We start from the raw sequence: 26,432 nt of genomic DNA on the forward strand, positions 1-26,432 counted from the left end.
GGCGGCGCCACGATCTAGGGCGGAGTATATTTCCAGTTTTCCCGAATAGTCAATACGCTTTTTCTGTGCCTTCTCTTTTCTTAAAAAAATATGTTTATGAATGTAATTGTATATTTCTTGCTTATCATACGTATTTTTTTAACGAAAATTAAATCTTATTAAACGTACTTTTTGCGCACCTACTTTTTATAGTCAGCAACATATCTAGGAGTATCCCTTAAACTACTGGAAAACCACATGATTTTTAATGACTGCATGGTTTTCGCCGTATGGATACTTAATTTTTCTGAATTAAACACCCGTTTTAGAATGTTTGTTTCAGATATTTTTGCCATCTCAAATAATGCTGTAAAGAAAATCCTAAACAAATCATTTGTCCTTTGGCAAAGTCCTTGAAGGAGAATTTCTGGGTCAGGGTATATGCATTTTGAATATTTTTGGTACCTCATCCTAATTTGCCACCCATTAAGGTTTCAGTATTTCATACATATGTGCCTGAATAACCCCCAATTTTACCATTCCCTCCGGGGAGCCGTCCCTGACTTTCCCTCCCACTCTCCTCCCCTATCAGCAGCCCACCCCTGCCAACACAGGCTGGAAGAGGTTAAGAGAACCCACCCCTCTGGGTTCCGTATCCCCTCACTGTATGGTACTAAGCAGCTCATTGTGGGTCTTCCTCACCAGACACAGATTGTTCTAATTAATTGTATCCTCCATTTGTGTCTCTCATCCCAGCACAGAGCGAGGTATCCCAGACATAACAGTGTGATCGTTGCTCAAAAAATGTTTGATGAATGAGTAAATATTTCAGTCCAATAGTTCTTTCCAAATCAAAAATTGTCTAATTTTTATGCATAATTATTTCCATTCAACAAAAATGTATCGAACATTTACAGGCTACTAGCTGTTGTTCACAGATGATTAAGGCATGGTCCTCTCTCAGGACAGTTTGTGGTCTGGTGAGGGAAACAACTAAGTTGAAAAAATGATAGTATATTCATAGGTAGGTGCAGTGACGGCGGTCTGTGTAGGATATGCAGAGTGTGCAGCCAAAAGTCATTTAGAACATCTCCGATGTGTGTGCCTGTGCTGCCTATGTAAGGAAAAGAGGTCTATCTATCTGTGGCCACAGCTCTTATTCCACGCTTGGTCTGTCTCTTTCACTCAGTAACTCCTTGTTTGTCTTTAATACTTCAGTTTATTGGCTCTCCTTTCACTGTATTCTCAGAGTGCAGCTAAACTTCAAATTGGAAGGATCAAATTGTAGAATGATAGAAGATGAGTGTTACCCGTACGTGACATGTCAGTTCATATAGAGAAAGATGTAAAGGAAAACAATTCTATTTTTAAAAGTCAATTTACTAAAGATCCTCCTCACTGGAAGGCAAACGTCTTGCTTTATTAGGACTCAGGAGAGAGACTTAGAATTTAGAGTTCATGGTAGTTGCCATAGAGGACACTTACAGTTACTCTCATGTCTTAGCCCCGGACCGTCTTCCTGAATCCCTCCCACCTTGCTCAGATTCCCTAAAGATGTATATGGAAATGTACTGTGGTAAAGAGATACTCTTCATCCTTATAGAGGATTTCTGCCCTGAAACCCAGCTCCTTTTCCACAAAATGAATTGTCTTGGCAACGTTGAAGGAAACCTGAAGATCTCTCCCCTATAAATGGCTGAATTTCTCCTATTTGAGCCCCAGTTGACTCCTGGAGCCCCAGAAACTCATTGAAAAACCAACTTCCTCAACTCCACTCCAAGCCTCCCATGGATCCAAAGAATTCACCATCTAGATGGTTATCCAAAGTATCCAACCCAAGCATTTACCCATAGGTCAACCAAATGGTTTTATTATCTCTGCTCTCCCTCCAAAACTTCTGCTCCCACAATTTTGTCGTTTCTGTGATTGAAGAGTGAGTCTTAGGAGAAGAGAAAAAGGAACATCCATAGTTCTGGTCTTAGTTCTCGGGGTGGATGTGTTTTCCCACCTAGTTCTAGTGGTATCCTGTTTGTTCTTTCTGAATGATTTTGCAGTCTCCTCTTTGTAGGTAGCCAGAACTCTTTGAAATATTATGGTGAGGGACCTAGGATGTAGGGCCAACAAACGCACCTTCTGGCTGACTCATGATCCTGTGACTAGTTTGCATTACTAGTCTCCATCATCACGCCGTGTGTGGTGTGTGGTATTGCCAGCCAGTTTCATACAATATTTCTGGAGACTTATTATCCCTGGTTCAGAAAGGTGGCAAAAAAAATTGCAAGACCACAATTAACAAAGTAAAAGTAGAAACCAAATGATTTATCTTTATCTGCTTGTAGAAAATGTTTATAAGTCAGAACTATTATTAGGAGTTAAATTACCCTGAGAGTTTTGTATTCATTAATTTTTTTAGTGTTGCATGAGATACATTAACCAAGAGCATGCAACTTCAAAACCTTTCTACCATGTTGTAAATAGAATTGGAATAGTATGTGTAGGTAACCAAGCTAAAATATGCCTTCAAGGGCATTTGTTATTGAATTTATTTCATTATACAAGAAAAAAGAAATAACTATCATACCAGATCACTTATCTAAAAAAAAAAGCAAAGTGAATATTCTGATAGCATGCTTAAATGAGGGAAAGTCAGTTCACCCAAACAAAGTTTCCAAATGAGTTACAGTCCCATGGGCAACAGCAAAAACATCTTCAAAACAAGCGTTGCCACTACCCCTTTATGGTTGGTAGTGGCTAAGAGTCTGAAATTTGAAATTAGGAAGACCTGGGATTAAGTTCCAGACCTTCTACTTATTAGCTGTATGCATTTACTTATTTCCCTAGGTCTCAGTTTCCTCACCACTAAGATGTGGATAATACCTCCCTCGTTGGGGTCTTGTGAGGATTAAAGAGACAATTAACACACTGTGTTAAGCATATAGTGAGCACTCAATAAATGACAATTAGGCACCTGACCATGTGTAAAACAGGACAAGCCAGTGTGGATTTAATGGGGGGTTAAACATAATAGAAGTCACTACCTCTCTTGAAGAGTCCCCTTGTAAGTCCAGTTGAAAAGGATGGTTTTCCGTGGCCATTAGTCCCTCCTAGTTTTGAGCTTGTAGACAAGACAATAGCATTGCCACAGAATGATTTCCTGTGTCTATAATCTCTCTGCAGTGTATATGCAACTCCTACAAAAATAAAAGCCATATTTTAGTGAAGAAAAAAAGCAGATGAAGAAATTTGAGCAATCCTCTACAGATTAACGCTTCTTGGTAACTGAATTTTACAGAAATACCATAAATGTATGCTGTTTTACAGATCGTATCTATAGATATTTGAAAGAAGCATTTTTCCTGATTATTGTAATACAAATCTCCACCATGCACAGTATGTAATGACAAAGGCCGGCAGCACCGTCAGCAAAGAACAGGGCGTTTCCCTGAAACCATCATTGAGTCCAAAAGCAAAATCCTCCTTCCTAACACCCTCACGCTCGATGTCAACTAAGAGAAGGAGAAAGGTAAACCTACCCTAGCATACCAGGCCTGGGCACAGGGACTAATTTTAATAAATCAGAATAGAACATGAAAATGTCAACTTAATCAAGCATTTAAATTTTATTAATCAAGCCTAATTTTTATGAGTGCAAATAATCACTGAAGCTGGACAAATTTGTTCTCGATTGCATCAGAAACATAATTTTAATATTTAATGGACTGATGAATTTAAATGGAGAATTATCTTTATGAAACATGCTCTTCATAATTTGCCATTAAATGAGAAATAAAAAAAATCAACATAAATCTTACATAAAGGTTATTTAACTAAATGTTGGTACTATAAATATTATAAATGCATTATACACTAATTTAGCAATCACACAGTACACTACATAAAGCCGAAATGATAAGTGGACCAGGCACGCTTCCCCTACAATATCGAGCTCTTGTGTTATATTGTGGGGAGCTCATGATAAAACCATTACGGAGGTTTCGTGTCCGTTTTCATGAACATGCCTCTCATTCAGGCTTTTATGCTACAATTCACCATTCACCACATCCTTTCCAGTTCAAATGTAGGTCTAAACCCACATCAGCTGCCTTTTGTGAGATGATTATTCTTTACAAAAAAGATAAAAAATATTTTTACCATTATTATTTATAGAAAAGACACATAAGAAAAAAACCTGAAGTTTTCTGACTATATGATTTTTTGACATTCAAAACATGATCCGTTTTTAACATTAGATTTTCTGACAATGTTCTCAGGCCTCAAAATATTCTAGGCACAGGGAAAAAAAAGAAAAATCAAGTTAGTGTCAGAATATTTTTCTCTGCAAGTGTCCACCACTTCCCCCTACCCCTCCGTTACCCCCAACATTTTGTTTAAAATAGGGAGGCGCTGTGAATTTTTGTAAAACGTGAATCAGACCTAACAGAGCAGTATGATCCAGAAGCTGGCTAATATTAATCTCCAACATAAACGATTTTTTTGTTTTCAAATTCTATTCTTTAAAGGTCCCTAATGTTCCAGAAACATAGCGTTTGCCTGGATTACATGTGCTAACCTATAGATTCGCCTGAAGAAGAACTTCTTGCTTATCGCTTCTTTAATGCTCCCAAACATATCTGACGGGGTTAGAGCAAAGAACGTTTCTGAGAAGATTGGAGGACATGACACTCTCACAGAGGTCATAGCAGCTCCCTCTTCTTTCTTTGCAGAAAACGTTTTATATAGATATTGTGGACTCTTCATTAGACGTTTAAGAAATAAGAATTCCTAAGGTTTTGAAAATTTGGAACATTCAAAACTGTGCCTTTTTTGTTACAAATGTGTGGTTCTGGAATGGGAATTTGATTTTACATCGAGAGACTTGAATATATAATTTTCTTTTTTCTCAGAAATCTGTTTATTATTAATAGACAAAAATGTTTGCTTTGAAAATATTAAATTTTACAAAATAGGTTAGTGATGAGTCCTAGTTATCTTTTAATTTCATTTGCAAAGCATGTTAAATGATTCAATTTTTTGGCCTTTTGTGTACTTTTTTTAACCTGACAAATAATACAGTTCAAGAAAACATTATTTTAAAAAGCGCATTGTAGGTTAGTAGTCGACCTATTTTTTCCTGCTCAATCAAATTAATATGCAATATCCTAGAGACACCAGGATTAGAATTTTCCCTGCAAGCAAAAATACAATACATTGTGGAGCCTTTAGATGGAGACATAGTTCAAATAAACACTAGAATTCTGTTTGCAGTGCTTTGTGTAAGTATAAGAATGAACATTTAAGAAAACCGAGAAGGAAATATGAAAAGAAATTCATTTAAGATGCTTATACTGATTACAGAATTTATATTATACTTAGCCTTTCTTAATGGAAGATTTTTTCTACATATTAAGCTGACACTTAAAACAAATAGAAGGTTACGTACTCTTGGCCAGTAAAGTAAATTTACTATCCTTGCACCTTACAGCAAAGCATATTATACGGCAAATAAGAATGCTGTTGTTGATAATGCAGAATACAGGCCGTATGTAATCAGTGGCATGCATCAAAAGTCATCTGATAGCCACATTAAAGCCACATTTCCTATCAAGAATCAGACTAAATTACAACATGGCACTTCCCAGAATGAGCCAAGGAAATGCATTCTGCAAGAAGAAATAATTGTATTTGAGTGTCTCTGTAAAAATCAGGAAGTCTTTTAGCAGTAAGTAATAATGCTTTTCTTTTTAGTCTGCCTTCTTTTGTATTGCAATATATTCAGCCTCGATGGCAAGCCTATCACACTAATTATTATTACATCTAGTGGTTCAGTTATCTTGATGACTACTATAGCTGAAATATTCCAAGGTCACATCCTTAATAGTGTGAATCAAACTAAGCAGCCATCATACATGCATTTGCTTTTGAGACATACTAGATGAAACAGTATATCCGAGGCCTGTTTATGAGTCTTACTATTCTTTGAGATGTGAAGTAAATTATATGTACAGTTTAATTGCGCCATTTGTTTTGCAAAAGTTCCTTCTCAAAAATCTTGTGAGAAGCAGGTGTCTTACTGTGAAAATGACAGCACAAGCGCACCTATAATGATCTTATTGACCGCAGAAGTCTCCAGCCCAACCTTCAATACTTTCAAGTGATCCCAAATCATCTGAGTGGTTATATGCATCTTCTCAATCCGCAGACTTTCAATAATTTCACATGATACTTACACATGTCATAAATCCATTGGCACACGATTGCACACTCTGCTTGGTTTATGCACACACAAAATGGTATAAACGAACTCCAGATCACGTTGAAGAATACTGCTCTCCCCAGATTCCTCCGTATCTCTAGGGTGGAAATAGGCATTTAGTTTGTAATGTATCCAAATATAAGCATCTGTACACATTTGGAAGTTCTATGAATATGAAATTAAATATGAAACTTCTTTCTTTTGTGACAATTTTCTTTCTTTAATTTTTTAACATCACAGTTGCACATCTGGACAGCAGTGATTTCTTCTTTAATTTAAATGTGTTGCTTTTTTATAGACTATGTTTGAGTAAAGCAATTTGAATTGTGCAACTATTCATTCTCAACATAGCAAAACATCCATTTAATTCAAAGATTATTTCCAAGGGAAAAAGTAAACATACAAAAGAAACTGGTTTATGTCAGCTTTAGCTTTTGAGCGTTTTTAGCTTTATAGTACTCAATACTTATCTTACAAGGGTAGCATAACCAAGATTCTTTTGGTTCCTTTTTGTTTAAAGGAATATAAGTAAGTGGAAGACTTTATCCCTGGGAAAATCATAATACAAAGTGTTTTAAGAATTATTCATAGAACTTTTAACCCTCTTTTGTCACTTTAGTTCTAAAACATGAACTCTGCTGTTAAAAAGCAAAAATTAGTATATGCTGTCTTGTGATGAATTTAATAAGGAGGTTTACTTGACTCCACTTTTCCTCATCCATTCACTGTCTTGATCTTCCTTTCCACATCCTTCTGGTCCCCTCCGTTAGCCATGTTTGTCTGGAGGAATAATTCTAAATATGCTGTCATATTTTTATTCAGATTACCAACATCATTTTTAACATTTTCAGCCAAATAAAATTTTATTTCCTTGAAAATCATAAAGCATTTAGTTGTGTTGAATTATAATTAAAAGTCATATTAAAAGAGCTCCTCTACAACTGTATAAAATATTTAGATTCTACAGATGCCATTCTCCATTTTGAAAGTGGATTTTTAAAATGTACAGCCATATATTATATTTTATATGTTAATGAGAAATGTTCAGCAAATATGGACTATGAAAGAAGAAATATTATGCTTTTTAAAATAATGTTATCTGCTTATTCTTTGGCTGTAATGTAGCTGGCAAGCTGTATTTGGGGCTGTCTGCGTGTGTTTTTTAAAATGTCATCTTTATTAGTATTACTTTCAAGGAATAGTACCAAGAATCAGTTTCTTTCAAGACCTTCCTCCAGTGTGTGGCATATAAGTCTGTGACGAGCGACATTACAGAAGGTCATGTCACTTTTAACTGCTTGCATTACATCTTTCTGATTTCCCTAGTGCCCTTCCTTTGTTTGATTAATACTACTTGCTTTCAAGCAAGGTATCAGAAAGCGTAATTTGGAAAGAGAATTCCAGAGCCAATCTGAGATATTCCCCCTCAAGAAAAAGACAAAAAAACCCAACTTTGTAAAAACGTGTCTTTTTTAACACATGCATTTTCTCATCACTCTTTATTTTTTTCTTCAAGGAAATCCTATGGATGTGTTATTAAATTATTGCTGACAAATGCTTGGGCAACCGGACTTTGTATACTTGAAAACAAAACTGTGTAGTTCTTATTTGATTTTATTTAAGGTGGAAAGAGCTGGAATTTGAGACTAGGACTCCTTTATTTTATTTGTTTTCCTTTATTAAGTGTTAAACTCCAGCACTCTTTTTCCAAATAATAGGTGTTATTTGAGTTCTCTAGGAAAGGTTGCAATTTTGTGCAGTCATTAAATGCACTTCCGTGATATCTACAGTTTGTTTTTAAAAGCTCAGTTTGCAGTTTCTATATTCTGCATTTGGCTGGGGCTCGTGTCTTAACGCACGACCCAGCTTCTGAGACACTTGCCTTCAGAGCCATCCATTTCATTGGACCATTAAAGTCTGAAAATTAGTTGTGAAAGCATTATCATTTTAATTGGGAATCTTTACCCACACCTCTACCTGTGCCCCTCTATGTGTTTCTTAGTGTCAATGAAACGTGAATCAGAATTGAGTATATCATTAGGAATACTATTTTGTCCTGGAAAAAAATATGTATAATTTAATTTCAAAAAATTATTCAAAATATTATTAAATTGATGTTATTTTTATTTTTATTCGTAGCTAACATTTTTGAGCACTTACTTGAATACAGGAACTATGCTGAGCACTTTAAATACATTATCTCATTGGATCCTTAGTCAACACTTTGGGATACGTGCTGTTATTATCTGCATTTGCCAAGGCGCCATAAGCTTCACCTGAGCAAAATGTAATAGTGGGATGCATTCTGAAGCAGTTTAAAGGCATCAATAGGAACCCAACTATATATAAATCCTCACTTGTAGATGTTTATGATGTAACATTAAAAAGGCACTGGAGGAGGAGAAAAGCCCTCACTAGAGCGCTAAACACAACACAAAGGCCTCTTGCTAACACAACACTTTTCTGCCAAGTGTAAAAGCAAATGGTTGTATTGGGTGGTTCTGGCTGCACATTTGTGGAGAAATTGTGTGTAGCCAATTACCCACTTGTGCAGAGTATGAACAGTCTGGGTTTTGCAAACGAAGAGCCTGATTCTGTAGACCTCTTTGAGTCATTCTTGATCAGATCCACAGCTGATTCGTAAAATGTGTGAATTAAGCTATTAGTTTGTTTTACGTTTCAATAATATTTTGAATTTTTGAAAATTAACTTGAAGATAATGAAGATCTCCAAATCTTAAAGATTAAAGATTCATGGTTTCTCTTGCCAGGCAAATATTTGAGAGCATTTTGAGTATTTTCTTAGTCTGCGTCATTGATTAGGTATAAGTCTTTCCAGGTGCGCTAGTTCAGTTCTGTGAGATAATTGATAGGCACTTTACTAAAAAGTATGTTCAAAGATATAAAGAATAGATGGTGCATTCATCTATTCACTCTATCAACAAATATTTATTGAACACCCATTATGTACCCTGCAAGCTGCTAAGGACAATCTGAAATCATTCTGCCTTCCTAGCACCTGTAGTATGATGGTGAGTACTGAAGAGGGGAGGCTATAGTATATTCTTAATAATAACTAGCTAAAATATTGTTTGAGTTTATGCACAGGAGTAAAAGTATAGTATTCGTTTCATTTTCTATGTTTGATATATGACTGCATGGGTAATTTTAGCAAAAAATTACTTAATCTAATGTCTATCAAGTCATCATGTTGTACACCTCAAATATATACAATTTTTATTCCAAAAAAATAAAATAGATAATAATGACCAGCCCTAAAAAATCACTTAATCTAGATCTAAAATTTATTTACTTATTTTTTGAGGAAGATTAGCCCTGAGCTAACATCTGCCACCAATCCTCCTCTTTTTGCTGGGTAAGATTGGCCCTGACCTAATATCTGTGCCCATCTTCCTCTGTTTTATACATGTGATGCCTGCCATGGCATGGCTTGATAAGCAGTGGGTAGGTCTGCACCCGGGATCTTAACCCGCGAACCCTGGGCCACCAAAGCGGAGCACGCGAACTTACTCCCTACACCACTAGGCTGGCCCCTAGATCTAAAATTTGAAACCGTTTTATTAGAGATACAAAATTATAATAATTTAAAAAACGCTTGTGAGGGTTAGGTGAATTATTTTTTTTTTTTACTTTTTTTTTCTTTTTTGGAACTGGACAAGAGTTGAGAGCTGGCTCTCTGCTATCCCACAGCCTGGGTTTGAGTTCTAGGTCAGCTACTTGGTATGTTAGGTGAATTCTTTTGATGTAATACGATGTACTGAAATATCGTGGCTGCTTTTCCTGTTTAAACTTCCATCACAAATAGCCCATTTTGGATTAGCCTGGCCTCTACCACCTCAATTATACATTGTCGCTCTTGTCTGTATATTTATGATGTGAATACTTCAAAATTTCAGGAAATTAAAAGTCAACATGAAAGGTTATCTGATAGTTGTAATTTCAATTCTACTGGATTATCAGCCCTTGAGGGCTGACATGAATATGGATGAAGTATCTGTGTGCTATTCGTCTTTGTATTTCCACAGTACCTAGGACTGTGTGCCTTGAACAAGGCGGGGTTATAAATGCTTATGGAGTGGCTGAATATAGTTAGAGAGAATGCCAAGAGTCCTTTCTTGCTGAGGCTGAATTGCTTTATATGTCCCCAAAATAAGTATAAACACTCACCAAATATTGGAAACAGGACATTGTGCTACAATGGTTCTTTTGAAATTCTGGATGTCCAAATGAAAGACCCCACAATGCTACCATTTAATAGAAGATTAGAAGTATGACATTAAATTAGGAACAATCTCACAGGTTGCCATATGCTTTTGGTTATATATCGGTTCATGAGAACTGTAGGTTTGTGTTTGGCCTATTCTTTGAAATCAGTTAATGTTTTAGAATATTTGAGAAAAATTTTTAGAATAATTGAGAGTCCTGACATGTTATGTCAGTTTATGTATCTCTTTGCATAATACAGTCTTAGTTGTGGAAGTTTTCATTCATAGCAATTCCTGTCTGTATCATAAAGCCACATGAAGGGCTAGCTATCTTTATCTTCTAAAGTTATGAGTTTTAGGGGCTGGCCCCGTGGCCGAGTGGTTAAGTTCGCGTGCTCCGCTGCCGGCGGCCCAGTGTTTCGTTGGTTCGAGTCCTGGGCGCGGACATGGGACTGCTCATCAAACCACGCTGAGGCAGCGTCCAAGCATGCCACAACTAAAGGGACCCACAACGAAGAATATACAACTATGTACTGGGAGGCTTTGGGGAGAAAAAAGGAAAAAAAATAAAATCTTTAAAGTTATGAGCTTTAGGAGAAAGATTTAAAAACATTTAATAGCCATGATTCTATTGAATTTATTTAGAGATAGAGATTCAGACTGGATAAAAAATAAAACCACCACAAGAATTTAGAAGTCATATCAGATGACATAAATACAATCACAAGTTGACACTCACCTGAATAACAACCCCCTGCAAGGTTTTTAAAATTTTTGGTTTCCATAGTGTGTGTGTGCGCGTGCATGTGTGTGTAGGTGTGTAAAACCATAATAAACCCCTGAAACAGGTGAAGTCTCATTTGTAATGTTTACAGTTATATATTGATCGAGGCAAGGGGAAATTAGTTAGCAAGTCCAAAATGATGATTCCATTCTGCTGAAGTAGGTAAACTAGGAGCCATTAAATAAATACATGCATGCATGTCCACCTACATGGGTTATATGCATATTGTCCACATTCGATTATAGAGTACATTTCTAATTTTCTTTTAGTAGTAGTGTTCATTCTTATAATGTAATCCTTGTATAAAATCACAGAGAATTAAAATTAGATTTTCAGGTAATCCACAAAATCAGCAAGTAATACAGAGATAGTCAAAAGTTGACATTTATACGTAACTATTAAAATTTAAGCCATGAAGGATATTGTTAGTTTTATGCCACTGACCACCAGCATGAATCAATGAACAGACATAGTTTTTTATCTTAGAATTTGGTGAAAAGTAAATCAGAAATAGCAGAGCTGTTTCCTGCTTAGTTATCTATCTCCAAATTTAAAATGCCTAGTTAATATAGACAGTGGAATAGGTAGAAAAGAAATTTCCTGATTTAAAGCACCCCTCAAGTTAATGTTAGTTTGACCTTATGCATATTTCAGATTCTTGAAGTTGTCACAGAACATTTCACACAGATAGGGTGCCCCTCACTGGGATTCCGTTCCCAGGTTTTAATCAATGAAAGGCATAGCATTTTCCTAATCCCTATCTTGAGATCAAATATTTCCTCCCAGAGCATCTGTTTCAAATGTTAATAAAGTTTTCATTTCCAAAAGGTTCAAAATGACAGAACAAAATTCTCTCCTTTAAGAGCACGAAAACGACTTCTGTTTCTGTCTGCAGGTAGTGGAGGACATGCTAGAGGACGAGGAAGAAGAAGATGACAAAGATGACAAGGTAATTATCTTTCCCAGCACTTGGGTACCTGGGGATGGGGAAATGTAGACATAACACTGTTTTCACAGACAGTTAAAAAAGGAGTTGAAGTGTTTGAGTCCAGAAAATTGGACAGTGCTGTTTATCATCCTAACAATGCCACTGCATGTTGCAAAGAGGGAGAGGAGGCTATAAATCCTCTTCGCTTTTGTCCAGAGCTGGGTCAAATATTTTTCTGCCGGGAACAAAAAAAATAATTCAGCTTGTCTGGAACTTGATAGCTCTCGTGAAGATAACGGCAGTGACAACTGTTTTTGAAGGGCAAAAATTTGTCCTATCTTGAGAATTACAAATCAGGCTACGCTTTGGGGGAAGAGAGAAGTGAAAAAATAGCAGCCTGCGTGAGTTGAACGTGGATATTGTCATCTGTAATTTTCGAAGAATGGCTCAGCAAAAGAACACGTGTGCGGAGGGCTCCGGAGGGCATTTAAATAATCCCGGTGCTCACTGCCCTAGCCTAGACTTGGAATGGCCCCCTGGCTCCTTGGTCAGGAAAGCCCGTTCAGAGAGGCTCATATTTCGATTGCTGGTTGGCTTGCGGATGGTTATCACAGTAAATAACAGCTAGTTTCTGGGACTCTTGGATTGGTTGTCCCCTGGGGAGAGGGGACAACTGGAGGGAGGAATTAGAATGACCTTGCACCACTGCAGCAGTGGCTGGGGTCAGAAGAACAGCTTTCTACAGCAAGGAGGATAGTGAAGCTGGTTTATCATCATCTTTGGGCATTTCTGATAGAAAATCTAAAAAGTCCTAGGGTAAGATTGGGGGGGCGGTGGGGAAGGGGAGAATATCATTCGTTATTTCCACATTATTTGGCATAAAAACCAGATTTTGACCTTCACCAGGATCTGTCTGACTTCTGTTATAGCAAAGCAGTGAAATTTTTTAAAGAAAAAACAGTGTATCTTAATTTATGCCCTTGACCTTTGATTCCAGTGGAGATGTACAGTTACATCCCAGTGTAAGAATTTGTGTGCTGGAAGCAAGCATTAGAAATGTCAAAAAAAAAAAAAAATCACAGTGATTAGTTAACCTCCCAAATGATTTTTTCTTCCTAACTAACATTCAATGCTAGAAGAAAAGTAGAAACAGACATACATACACTCTTTCTCCCTTCTAAGGCTATTGCAAACATTTTAAAATTAATGGAGATTTTATGTGGAATTTTTCTTCTGTACATCATTCAGTCATTAGTGACATCATCAAACATAAACCAACAAAATCTCCTTCCTGCAGAAACACATATGTGTTTGTTTTTTATGTTAAATAACATAAGCATACACTTCTGGCAATAAATGATATGATTTATTATTAAGGTCAGTTGTAGAGCTGTAGAGAGCTTGTATTTTAACTCAACATGCCAGTTCTGAATCATCATTTCTCTGCTGATAAACACTGAGCTGCCATCCATTTATGGCCATTTTCCCTTGCTTGTTGCCGCTTTATTATTAAAGCCACCATAAAGATCCATTCCGGCAGCAGGCGTTCCCCCAGAAATGTTAATAAATGGAAACCCTTAGAGAAGTCTAGTACTTCAGTGTCCCTGCTTGAAGTCAACGGCATTTTTGCTAGCCACTTTGTTGATATCCTATACCACTAATCTCCCCTTTATGGTCATTTTTTTTAATATAGAGGATGTTAGGAATGGGAAACCAATAGCACTTGGTTCACCAGCTCACCAAAACATGGATGTCGAGTAGAACATGCCAGAGTGGAAACACCACCAAATCTCTGGGGTGGCACGTATTATAATGTAGTCTTTGGTTGTCTGAAATTGACACCTTGGTTCTAACACATTTTCAGACCTAGTTACCAAAGTTGATTGAACGTGAGTGCTTAAATTACTGTGTGAATTCAACTATATTCTTCTGTGCAGGACGCCAACAAACTGTGTTTTCCATGTGAAAGGATCGTGAGCTGATTTTCATAAATCCAGCACTTTATTTGAGTGACATATAAGGAGGTTTATTCTTTTTTTATTCATAATGCAATTGATAGCATAAAAATCATATCTGAACAAAAAGAAAATCTCAAATGTAATAATTTACAATGGACTTTTAGGGGCTTGCATAATAGAGGGAAGAATCTTAGAGTGGACGTCTTGAAATATGAAGTTTTTACAATAAGAAACGGAAATATGAACGGATCCTTCAGGTTTCCATTTACCAGCTTCCGTCTCTTGACTGGTTCTTGTAGTGGTATATATTGTAGGTCTTGGCTATCAGTGTGTCTGAGTAGGAGAAGGGTAATTTCCTACTTTAAAAAATTCATTGGTTCCTCTATTTAAAGTTTGTGTATAGAGTCATGCGTAATGGAATTTCATGAGAAAACAAATGTGTTTTTTGCCATACGAGCAGGTACTGACCTCTAGCTCTCATTATTTCTCTGTTTTCTCATATGGTATAATAGTGGGGTCAGGTCAGTGGGTCCTCTTATAGGATAAAAGTAAAAAAGATTAATAAATGTGCCAAAGCCTCACTTTAATTGAACCTGAAGCATATGTTGCAAGTATGTAAAATATGTCCCAGATGTTCCACCAGGGCTAGTGTCTTGGCTTTCCATGATTACCACAAGGCAGCTATTAGTCCTGTAACCTTTGGCCATGGGGGTAAATGGGGTATTACGTGGCACAGAATGAGAGCACCTGTTTTCCATTCAGCAAAGACCCCTGGCAGGCTTTGCCTAAGCCTATCCATATGTTTTCACTTAGCAGATTGTTGGGCGATTATGAAAAGTGTCTTTCTTTAGAGCCAGCATTGATATTAGTCACTCACAATGAAAGGGCAAGTCATTGGCTACTTGACAAGGTCCGTGTGGGCATAAACTGAAGTCGTTTATTTCATTTGAGCTTGGAGTGTTTTCTCTCACCATAATTATATAGATGACAAAGACACAGGTATATGAAGTTGAAACAAAGATTATAATTACTTAACATAATAGTTTTGTAATAGCTTTTCTTTAGTGCTAACTTTAGCACCTGAGAGGACTTTTGTTACAGTTGGTAAAAGCTAAGTCATGATTTACCTGGATCCCCAGATCTTGAAGTTTTTGCAGATCGTGGCCTTTTGGGCATTTGTGTGTGTGTGTGTGTGTGTGTGTGTGTGTGTGTGTAGAGAGTCCTTCCTTTTTATTAAAATAGGTAATCATTATTCAGGTAAGGGTTTGTGATCCTCAGACTTATCCTTCTTTCTAGAATCCATTGTCCACATTTGCTTAAATCTAAAATTAGGTGGCTTTTCTCTTAATCCAGTTCCATGGTTTTCACAAACACCAAGAATATTGGTTTTAAATGTTGAGTCTTAGTTATGACTCATTGATTTGTTAATATTTTCGCTTACCTGCATTATGTAGTAGCACTATGTTAAGCTACACTTGAGATAAAATTTTTCCTGGATTAAATGTTAGAAAGACATCCGATTGCGTTCTCAGTTCCCTGTGTTGTAGAACATTCTCTTGGCCATCAACCACAAAGTCACAATTTTATCTATTTGACCTGACACAAAATCCTGCCTTTGTGGTTAGTAGACTACCTTAGCAAATAATAAGGCATAGCTAGACTACCTAGGTAGAGCTATCAACAAGCCATATAATAGTGTTTTCACCACGTTGTATACAATAATACAGTGGTCAATCTGCATAATCTGGACGTCTAATTAATGAAGATCGGCTTTCATTTTGTAGCTTAGAAAGTTTAGGCATGCTTCCCGTGGTGTGTCCTACCCTTGTAATAGGATCCAGCTGCAATATCAGGAAGCAGAAGATAGAATGCAGGTTTTCCTCAGGAAAAGCATGGATTTAAACGCATGGCATTCTAGTAATGTTTATTGATAAAAGCTATTAAAATGTTCAGGCATTTATGCTTACATTGCTTCTCCTTTCTCTTCAACCATTATGTCAAGGTTACTGTGTTTCAAGATAACTAGATGCAATGAATGAAACATATCTGAGTTACTTCAAAATATACAGATTTTTGGCTTTTATTCTGGAAATCTACATTTTCTGGTTTGAATCTCCAGCCCTAAACATGTATATAATATACCCAAGATGCGTACATCTCTGTGTCTTAAATCAACTGTGGTGGAAGAAAGATAACTCTGATATGCGATATAAGAGACAATTTTAATCTGACAAAATGGTATTTTCCAGTTATATTCAATGAAATAACTGCATGGTGGGGAAACAGATCAAAGCTTCAGAAAAAGGCAGGGAAAGAGGAGACAAGGAAAAAAATCCTAACTCATCTTTAACAGGAATACTTTTGTATTAATTAGTTTCTATTGCTGCATAACAAATTACCACAAACTTAGAGGCTTAAGACAATTACACATTATTAGCTCTCAGTTCAGTAGGTCAAAAGTCTAGGCATGGCTCAACTGGGTTCTCTCACACTCAAGGCTGAGTTGCCATCTTGGAGGCTCTGCAGAAGAATCCCTTCCAAGCTCATTCAGTTTGTTGCTAGAATTCAGTTCCTTGTAGTTGGAGGACTGAAGCTCTTGTTTTCTTGTTGGCTTTCTGCACCTACTAGCCGCTTTCCGTGACCCCCTCCATCTTTATATCCATGAGTGGAGAATCTCCCTCGTGTCAGATCTCTCCTGTATTTCAAATCTCTTTGTCAGGAAGAGCCCAGTGCCTTTTAAGGGCTCACTTGATTAGGTGAGGCTCACTAAAGGCTCCCTTTCTTAAAGTCAACTGTGCTGTGTAACATAACTTAATCATGGAAATGACCATCCCATCATATTCCTACATCTCCCACAGCCACAAAGGGAGGGAACTATACAGGCCATACACAGCAGGAAGTGGGAATATGGCAGCCATCTTAGAATTCTTCCCATTACAAGCATCTAGTGTTCCAGAACAAAAATGGAATTGTCTTTGTGTTCTTTGTATGTATCTTTTGCTAGGCTGTGACACAACTATCCTACAATAAACAAATTAGGAAAGCCTGCCTTCCCAGACATATCCTTTCAAAGATTATACAAAACATCTCATACCAGACATATATTTTAGTCATAGTACGATAGGTTCTACTTGCTTGTTATCTAATTCTGTTCTAGGGTTAGGGGTGGTTGGCATGAAGAGGTCATGATGGGCTCTTTCCCCTTGTTGTTTCTTTCTGGAGAGAAGAGCAAATAAGAATAAAAAAAGCAGGAGGGTCCATTCCTCTTTGGGGGGACCTGTTGGTGCTTGGGCCCACTGAGCTGATATCCCACTGACCTTGAGTCAGTAGAAACACTTTCTACTTCATCTAAAATCACAGAAACATTAAAACTGGAGGATAGCCAAGATAGGCATCAGAAGCTCACCTCACCGTGTGTGGCCTTCCAACTGCTAGAAGCTGCTAGGCCTGCTATCTGCACATGTGCAGCCCACTTCCCAGTTCTGACCTCCAGAGGTGCAGCCCCTGTACAGCCCTTGGGTCAGTGCCGCTCTGCTATACTTGGCTGGGCCCCTGGGGTGAGGCTCAGCAGCACTGTGGCTCTGACTGGAGCGTCAGGGGAGGAGTCCATGAGGATTAGGGTTTGCTTGAGAGCAGCATGAGCTGGACTCCTTATGCAGAAGTCTGGGATCAGGGCCTCTGGCACCGGGAGCACCAGGTTTTTCTCATCCTGGGACTCACTCGCACACTGGTGGAACTCCCAAGATCCCATGATATCTCCTTCCTCTTACGCTCAGTACATCCCAGCCCATCCTCTCCTGGTTCAACCTCCTCATTTTAAAATGGAGAAACTGTGGTTCAGCTAAACAAGTGAGTTGCCAAAGGTGATATAGGCAATAAGTGGCAGCAACAGAGCTAACGCTCAGGTTTTCCAAGTTTAGCAGCTTTACCCTTCCTTAAGGTGAGGTTTTCCAGGGAAACAAAGTCAACGTACAGATGCAAATTGCATCAGGCATGATCTTTAAGTGTTTTGGTAGCACCGTCAGGGAACACACTGTCCGTCCCAAGTAGGGGCTGTTTACTTCTGGGTTGCCACTTTTCCTCACTGTTCTCATGCACTTTCAGGCTTCTCCCACTATCCCAGCTAAGGGGGTGTGTGGTAGGCAGGATAATGGACCCTCACAGATGTCCCTGCCCTAATCCCTGGAACCCGTGAATATGTTATACTATATGGCAAAGAGGCATTGAGGTAGCAGGTAGGGTGAAAGTTGCTAATCAGCTGACCTTACAATAAGGAGATTATCCTGGATTATCTGAAGTGTCCTTAGAAGTGGAAGAGGCCATCAGAGTGTGCAGAAGCTGGCGGCCAACCAACGCTCAGGACCTTCCTGGCAAGAAGGAAGAGCTGCTGAAACATCTGGACAGCCTGAGTGTGGAGCTCTCCCATCTGCGCCTCGCCAAAGTGGCAGGCAGCATGGGGTCCAAACTCTCCAAAATCTGAGCTGTCCACAAGTCCTTGTTCTCACCATCATTAACTAGACTCAAAAAGAAAACCTCAGGAAGTTCTGCAGGCCCAGGATCTGTGGCCCGAGAAAGCACGTGCCCTGCACCGCAGTCTGAACAAACAGGAGGTGAACCTGAAGACCAAGAAACAGAGTGGAAGGAGCACTGTACTGGACCTGATGCGGGAGTACACAGTCAAGGCTAGAGCTTCACCCACTGACTGGAGACGGGGTTGGGGAGCTGCTATACTGTCTTGGGAGATGGAGGGAGGGGGCCACAAGCCAAGAAATGTGAGCAGCCTCTAGAAACTGGAGAAGGCAACGAAATGGATTCTCCAATAGGGCGAGAGAAATACAGCCTTGCCCACATTTTGATTTTAGTCCAGTGAGACCCATATCCAACTTCTGAACTACAGAATTGTAAGATAATAAATGTGTGTTTAAGCCACTTGGTTTATGGTAATTCGTTACAAAAGCACTTTCTATGCTTCTTCAAAAGAATACTACATTTTAAAGCACTAGATCTGAGCTCCTAATTTTTCCTTATTAACTTAGTCCTACTCTTCTACATAAATATGGCTACCTGGCTCTTCATTCAATATGGAAACTAAAACTCTAACAAAACATCATTTGTATCCAAGTTGCCCTAGTATTTATTTCAGGAAAGCTTGTCCAAAAATGAGAGTGAGTTAGTGCCCATCTCTAGTGACGATGGCTACTTTCCTGTTTAGGAGACTGTATTATTCGTTGATGAAGGATTGCTGAATGAACCAAGGCGTGGTTAACTTCACTTTTCAACGGACAAGTTTTGCTTCCTCACAACATTCATTCCATTTCTTAGAATGTTTCACTCTACAAAGTGCCAGGGCAGAGGGTTTTAGCTTTAGTTAGGTCACCTTTGAGAATCTGAAGAAAGCTGTAGACTTGTTCCCCAAAAGAAAACACATAAAAACATATACAAAAAACTTTTTCATGACATTTCTTTTGCAGTAGAAACTGAATTATTTTACAGAGACTATAAAGTATCTTTATAAACTCATATCTTTGTTGCTCTCATCATCTGCCTCTTGACATTAATGCCTATTTTTCTCAAACACCTGAGATAAATGCAAATTTTTCAAGTAAAAATAAAGTTTAATTCAGCTCCAAAATAAGCTTCTACGAGAAGGCTGGTGTTTGGCTTTGAAATTGAAATTATGGAGTGGTTTTTGACGCAGCAATAGGCTTGGTATTTTTGACATCTGTTTGGCTATGACTTTTTAGTTTCATGGCAATAAGTGCTTGAAACACTGACCTGGCAAAAGAAAAAGTAGCCAACAAAATGGGAGCTGCTGTGGCTTCGTTAGATGAGGCTTAGGCGTAGTGGGATTCTGAGAGTTCTCCAAAATCCTTGTTGAATTCATATTGTGTCGATGAAATTATCTTTTGAAAAGTCTGCAACATTAATGCTTCATCACTTTTTTAAAAAGTATTAAGTATACATGGTTCCATGCTAAGGTCATTGGAGGCAGAATTAGCTTTGAAAGAGTTATCTGACTCCAGCAGTCTATGGTTTCTACCTGTAAACTAATTGGCAAGCTTGGTCACTCTTGTTCCAATTTGTAGAAGCACTTCTCCAGCCATGGAATGTTTAGATAGATGTCTGCTTCTGATGTGCCCTTCCAGAGTGGCAGGTGAGCTAAAACCATTTAAATGGAAAGATTGACCTAGATAATTTGGCAAGAATATCCATCAAGTAAAGCAAACTATGAATGGACTCTTTCCTGTTGGGTTGTTCTAATTGGATTTCCTTTGCCTCAAAAGAGCAGGACTTTTGTTTGAAGGTCAACCAGATGTTTCCAGACAGGTCCTCTGGAAAGCTAGTTAACTTCTGTATTGCAGCAGCGAACTTCCTCTTCTACTCTCATTTCTTTACAAAACTTCTTGAAACAGCAGTGTGTCAGCCCTGGCTCTCAGGAGGTTGACAACGTTTGTAGAAATACACACGGTTTTTTTAGGATTGCTGGCAGAGTCATTGACACCAACTGACACCACTGCATGTTGAGATGAGGAGCATGTCTCTTCACCAAAGCAGCAGAACCAGATGTGTTGCCAAGCGTCACAGATGCTCCATCGGAGCCCAGAGTGCCAAGATTTTGATTCTGCCTGAAAGTTTGTTTGGCAAAGAAATTCTTCACCGTGTTAAAGGCATTGACTCCGCAGATTCCAAAAGGAGTTCACGAAGTAGAAATTCTCCCTGATTATAAGAACTTGCCAACAGGAGTTGGCTATGCAGACAGAGGTATCTATTTTCATTAAGTTACATGCAAAAGAGAAATATTAAAGAAATGTCAGAAATTCTTGTAATGTTGACATCATTTGATGAGAACACAACTTTAAGAAATGTGTGGCTTCACCAAAATATTTTCAGTGGCATGTGGGTTATTTTTCTTGGTGATACGATGAACTCAAAAAATGTTTTAATACAAGTCTTTTTTTCTTGGGGCAAATCCAATGCTAAGTAAAGTCTCAGTCTTTAAAAATCAAGATGTTTTTATATAAAGAAAAAGATCCACAAAGTCTAATCGATTTTCAGAGTAGGCAGCCTGAGGTACTCCTTCAATTTTATTCGTTCCATGCTTCCATCAGCCAGAATCTTGCTATACAAGAAATACTGTACTTTGGGGTTTTATCACACTCCATAACTAATATAAAATCAATAGACATAAAAACTTCATGATACTGTTTTTTTTTAATTTTCTAACTTAAGCTAGACTCAAAGTAAACAAAGATGTATGGCTATAATCATGTTTTCCTTAGATTCCTATTGACAGGAAAGTATTCTAGAGGCCTTAACATGGTAGTGACTATGTCACCCATCTGTTTATCTTCAATAGCAGCTATGGCAGATTGCCTTCTGTTCAAAAGTTTATACTTCCCTGCCTACTGATCTTTGGTTTAGCCATGTAACTCAGTTTGGCTGACCCATGCCACTTCCCAACAGAAGGTTCAAGAATGGTCCTTGGCTCTGCCATCTCTCTTTTCCCCCTGCAACACAGCTGGAACTGTCTACAAAGGAGGCTGTCTTTCAGCCTGAGTTCTGGAATAAAGATGACATGGAGCTAACTCATGTGGACAGTAATGTGAACAAAAAATAAACCTTTGTTTTTATAGGTCTCTATGATTTTGAGGTCTTTGTTACTGCAAAATAATTTAACCTAGGCTGATGGATACAGCATCCTGTTCCATCCCATTCTGTGTGAATCAATATCTTTATATTGTAATTTGACATAAAACATGAATTTTTATAAAAGTAATCCAAGTTTCAGAAAGGAAGTTTTTTTTTAAAGATTGGCACCTGAGCTAGCAACTGTTGCCAATCTTCTTTATTTTTTTCCACTTTTTCTCCCCAAATCACCCCAGTACATAGTTGTATATTTTAGTTGTGGGTCCTTCTAGCTGTCGCATGTGGGATGTGGCCTCAGCGTGGCCTGACAAGGGGTGCCATGTCTGTGCCCAGGATCCAAACTGGTGAAGCCCTGGGCTGCCAAAGCAGAGCACGTAAGCTTAACCTCTCTGCCACAGGACTGGGCCCCAGAAAGGAAATGTTAAAATATTTTTGCTTCCTAAATTCACAGACCTACCTCCTCCTCTTGAAGCCTAATCTCACATATAGGTTGAACTATTTTGCTATTGTGTCTCTTTCATTGAAAAATAATACTTTTTTCCATAAACATATATTGAGAAACAAGTCACTGGGTAGTCAAAGATAAAAATGATGCAATATGGCCCTTCGGGAGTCATTGTTTGATGGGACCCTTGTTATGTAAACTAATAATTACAATGCAGTGAGAAAAATGTTATAGTAAAGTTATGACCAGAGTTTGGGTGGGAAAAACAGACTTGTCAGCAAATGTTGCACAGAGAAAGTGGCACTTAGTTTAGGTCTTGAAGGATGAAAGAGAATGTACAAGGAAGTGTGGGATGTAAAATTAAGGAATACGTGGCATAGTAGGAGCATAAAGGGCAGGAGTGGAAGTGGAGGAAAATGACAGTGGGAAAGTAAATTTAAGTTTGTGAAGGCTTTAGCTGTCATCTAAGGAACTTAAATTGTATTCTCTAAGCAATAAGGAATCAAGGGCCGTTCTAAAGTAGGAAATTGTCATGACGAAGTTTATGCTTTAAGAAGAGAGCTCAAAGGGGCACAGGTTGGAAGGAGAAGGAAATGAACCTTGAAGCAGGAAAGTGTACTAGGGGGTACCACGGCAGCCCGGGCAGGAGAGAATGGCGTCTTGCACTTAAACAGCAAACCTGCAAGAATAGAATACAAAGATACATGTTTGAGAGATATTTTAATAGTAAATGTAGTAAGATTGTTGAAAAAACTTTATGTTGACGAGGGTAAGGGAAAATTTAGGGTCATGAATGACTGAGATGCCTAGCTGAGATATCCTTGTATTTGTGCAGCACTTCACATGTTTCAAAGTACTTTCCCTTCCTTACTTTATTTATGTTTGCATTAACTCTGTATTAGCTTACCAAGTATCATTCCCATGCTTCAGTATCAGGAAGATTAACTTGGCTCGTGGGGAAGTAGCTAAGATTAGAAACCAGATAATGTGACTAAAATAGAGAAATGATTGAGCCTAAAAACAAGTTAACTTATTTAATAGAGAAGCAACTAAGACTAGGAATTAGGTAACTTGTCTGATGGTGAAGAAACTGAGATCAGAAAACAATCCTCTAATTTTTCTTCCCAGACATGTTGTAGCAAAGGCTGTTGACCTACCTAGAGATGACAGCTAGGCCACTTGAAATGCAGTTTTGCAGAGCCATACCCGTTCTGTTCAGGAAAGACAGAAAGTATCCTATAGGTCTGCCTGGCCCCCTTTTCCCTGGGCACTAGGTCTTGAGAGCATTTGGAAAAATGATGGTCCATATACAGTGCCTTTTACCCATTCAGCATGTTTGCAATAAGTAAGCACAGTCCAGTGTGGAAACAAGAAGTATCAATACAAAAGGAGGCAAAATATTTTTAATGCCTTAAAACTTGACTCAGAGCGAAAGGTATATGGTAGCTATGCCTATTCTGGCTTTGATCCAAGAGTCGTTGGAACGATACGATGTTAGAGGAACATGGGTCAGTTGAAAAGCAGCTACTATTGTCAGTATTTTATAGATGAAAAGCCTGAAACCTCTGAGACATAAAATGACTCATTAAAAGTCACAAAAGAAGTGAAACAACCAAACTTCAGACTGGTCTGTCTGCCTCCAAAGCCCATCATTTTTTGCATAACAACCTCCCACCCTTCTCCCAAAAAACCTTAGTGACCTAAAGCAATGCTTTACCATTCTTTTATTATTCAGTTGGTTGACTGAGTTCATCTGGGCAGTTCTTGCCCAAATCTCTCATGTGATTCTAGCCAGATGTCTGGGACTGTGGTCATCTAAGGGCTCAACTAGGCTGGACATTCGAGATGGCTCAATCAGATGACTGAAGGTTGTTGCTGACTTCTCATAACACGGCAGCTTCGTTCTGAGGGGGAGAATTCAAAAGCGAGTGTTTCAAGAGACCAAGTGGAAGCTGCAAGTCCTCTTACGACCTCGCCTTGCAAGTCCCAGAATGTCACTTCTGCCCTTTTCTATTAGTCAAGCAAGACACTAAGGTCAGCCCAGATTCAAAGAGAGGATGAAATCGATTCTACCTCTTAATCAGGAGTGTGAAAGTCCTGTTGCATGAGAATCTAAAGGATGGGAGATATTGTGTCACCATCTTTGGAAAATACAATCAGCCACAATTTCCAAAGAACAAAAGCTTCTATGAGATGTGAAGGAGCATTAAGGAATGTGGAGCATATTGCGTATAAGAAGACTTTCTCTTTATCTAAGGTTTACAGCATATAGTGCCAGATTACACAAGCATGCACTTTCAAATTGCCAGCTATATCCAAGTTTTATTATCCTATATATTTTTATTTTATTTTTTACTTTTGACTTATAAGATGAGAAGCAACAAAGGACTAAGTGAATTGTCTTTCTCTCCTTCTCTACTGAATAACCAAAGGGCTACCTAAATCTCTCTTCTTTTGTCTTCCCGTGGAGAAAGATTCAGTCCAAAAATTTCACCTTCAGCTAAGCGCTCCCTTAGAGCCAGTTGGTGGATAGGAAGGAGTTGTAAAGAATCCTTTTTAAATTCCTATTTAAATTGTAATGGACATCCATTGTCCTCCGCCAATGAAGGAGAACAAAATGCCACTGTCCTGTGTTCTGGAACTCAGGCTTTACTTACTCTGACTGGCTGCCAAAATAAAAAGTCAAGTGAGGAAAAGAGATTCCAGAACATTTCCTTCCTAAAACATAAGAGTTTCTACTTTCTAGAAAATGTAATTTGAAATTGCCAACAGTTCACATCTGGTATTTTACTAATTTGTTCAAGGACATTTCTCATAGGATTTAAAAGATCACTAATATCTCTAAAAATTTTGTTGTAGAAACTATAAGTAGCTCAATCAAGATTCTTTGCCAGGACCCTTGGAGCTAATGGTTTTCTGCTGTAGTGAGGTAGCACTATGTGGATGTTAAAATCAATATTCAGCACGTTATGCACATAAATGCTGTTTCTTGGTTCTGATATCTTAGCGGAGTATTCTGATCAGCAATGAATTGAGAATGGGAACAACATCGGTATTCTCTGTGATTCCACACTTGAATATTTTGGAGACATACAAGGCAATATGATAAACGAATATACAGCTGTTACAGTCTGATAATGTAAGATTTTATTGATTATCCCACAGAGTAACTACCCTGGGTATTAGGTTTGCTTGTCACAACCTTCAGTGCCTCCGGTAGTTGAACAAGTTCTTTTTTTCCATTGAGCTGACCTCAAAGTCACATAGTTTCTGAATCAAGGTACTCAGATTTCATACTTTGGCAATTTCTTTCCTTTCTAATGGAGTATATTAGAGAAAATGTGTCACCTTTTGCACCATGTAATACCAAATCAGATCAGAATTCATGCACAATTATGTCAGTGGAAATCTAATAGTACAGGCTGGCTTATCTGTAGATAACACATGGAAAAATAAACTTCCACAACTGACAGATTTACTCGATTTTTTTTCAGATAACTTATTTGTAAGTAATCGAGCTAAAGAATGTAACTGGATTATTTTTCATACTATTAAAAGAAAACCTCAACAGCAAAATGGTTGCTAAGTATTCAAGCTCTGTCACTCTGCCCTTTTCCTCCCTTTTTCTCTTTGAAAAAGTTTCTGGATAATGAATGCAAAGAAACAACGGCGTGGGGGGCGGGGGAGGACATTTTGCATTAGCTATATTTATTAAAAGAACTAACAACTTTAGGAAAACAAAATTTAAATAAAATACGTATGTGAAAATAACGTGCGTTGATAGTTAATGGCATTTAAGTAACACAGGTTACGTGGTCGCCTACCTGGGAATGATATTAGCCTGCCTAAAAAGCATTCATCTGTGTTTCTCTTTTATAATAAGAAAAAATCAAAGCCAATCACTAATCTGAAGTCTTCTTGAAACCAATTAAAATAATTTAAGATAAGTTGTACTGCAAATGTGCTTTTTAAGTGTTTTAGACTTAGGATGTCTTAGGGATGTTGTAACCCCTTTTAATGTTACTATTTATATATAAGTACCATGTGTATAGTATTACACCTTTAATGCACTGTATTAGCTGTCACTTGAAATTAAGTGCAGGCATGTTCTTTTTTGGCCTTCAGTTTCTCCTACATTAAATGTTTGAATAATGATACCAGTAGTAAAAGGGTAGGTAGCATTCCCAGTGGAAACTCGCTTCTGCATCTGGTG

At 38.0% G+C, this 26,432-nt stretch overlaps 1 protein-coding gene across 29 annotated transcripts in view; it reads left to right on the forward strand.

Moving 5' to 3' along the window:
* MCTP1 (multiple C2 and transmembrane domain containing 1) overlaps positions 1-26,432 on the forward strand; it is a 500,114-nt gene that overhangs the window by 414,330 nt on the left and 59,352 nt on the right. For all 29 annotated transcript variants that reach the window (XM_070571402.1, XM_070571408.1, XM_070571405.1 and 26 more), the window contains one exon: positions 12,137-12,190. In XM_070571402.1, coding sequence (XP_070427503.1) covers positions 12,137-12,190 — 54 coding nt within the window. The remainder of the gene's footprint in view (positions 1-12,136; positions 12,191-26,432) is intronic.

Source organism: Equus przewalskii, chromosome 13 (assembly GCF_037783145.1).
Source record: "Equus przewalskii isolate Varuska chromosome 13, EquPr2, whole genome shotgun sequence".
NCBI classification, from domain to species: domain Eukaryota; kingdom Metazoa; phylum Chordata; class Mammalia; order Perissodactyla; family Equidae; genus Equus; species Equus przewalskii.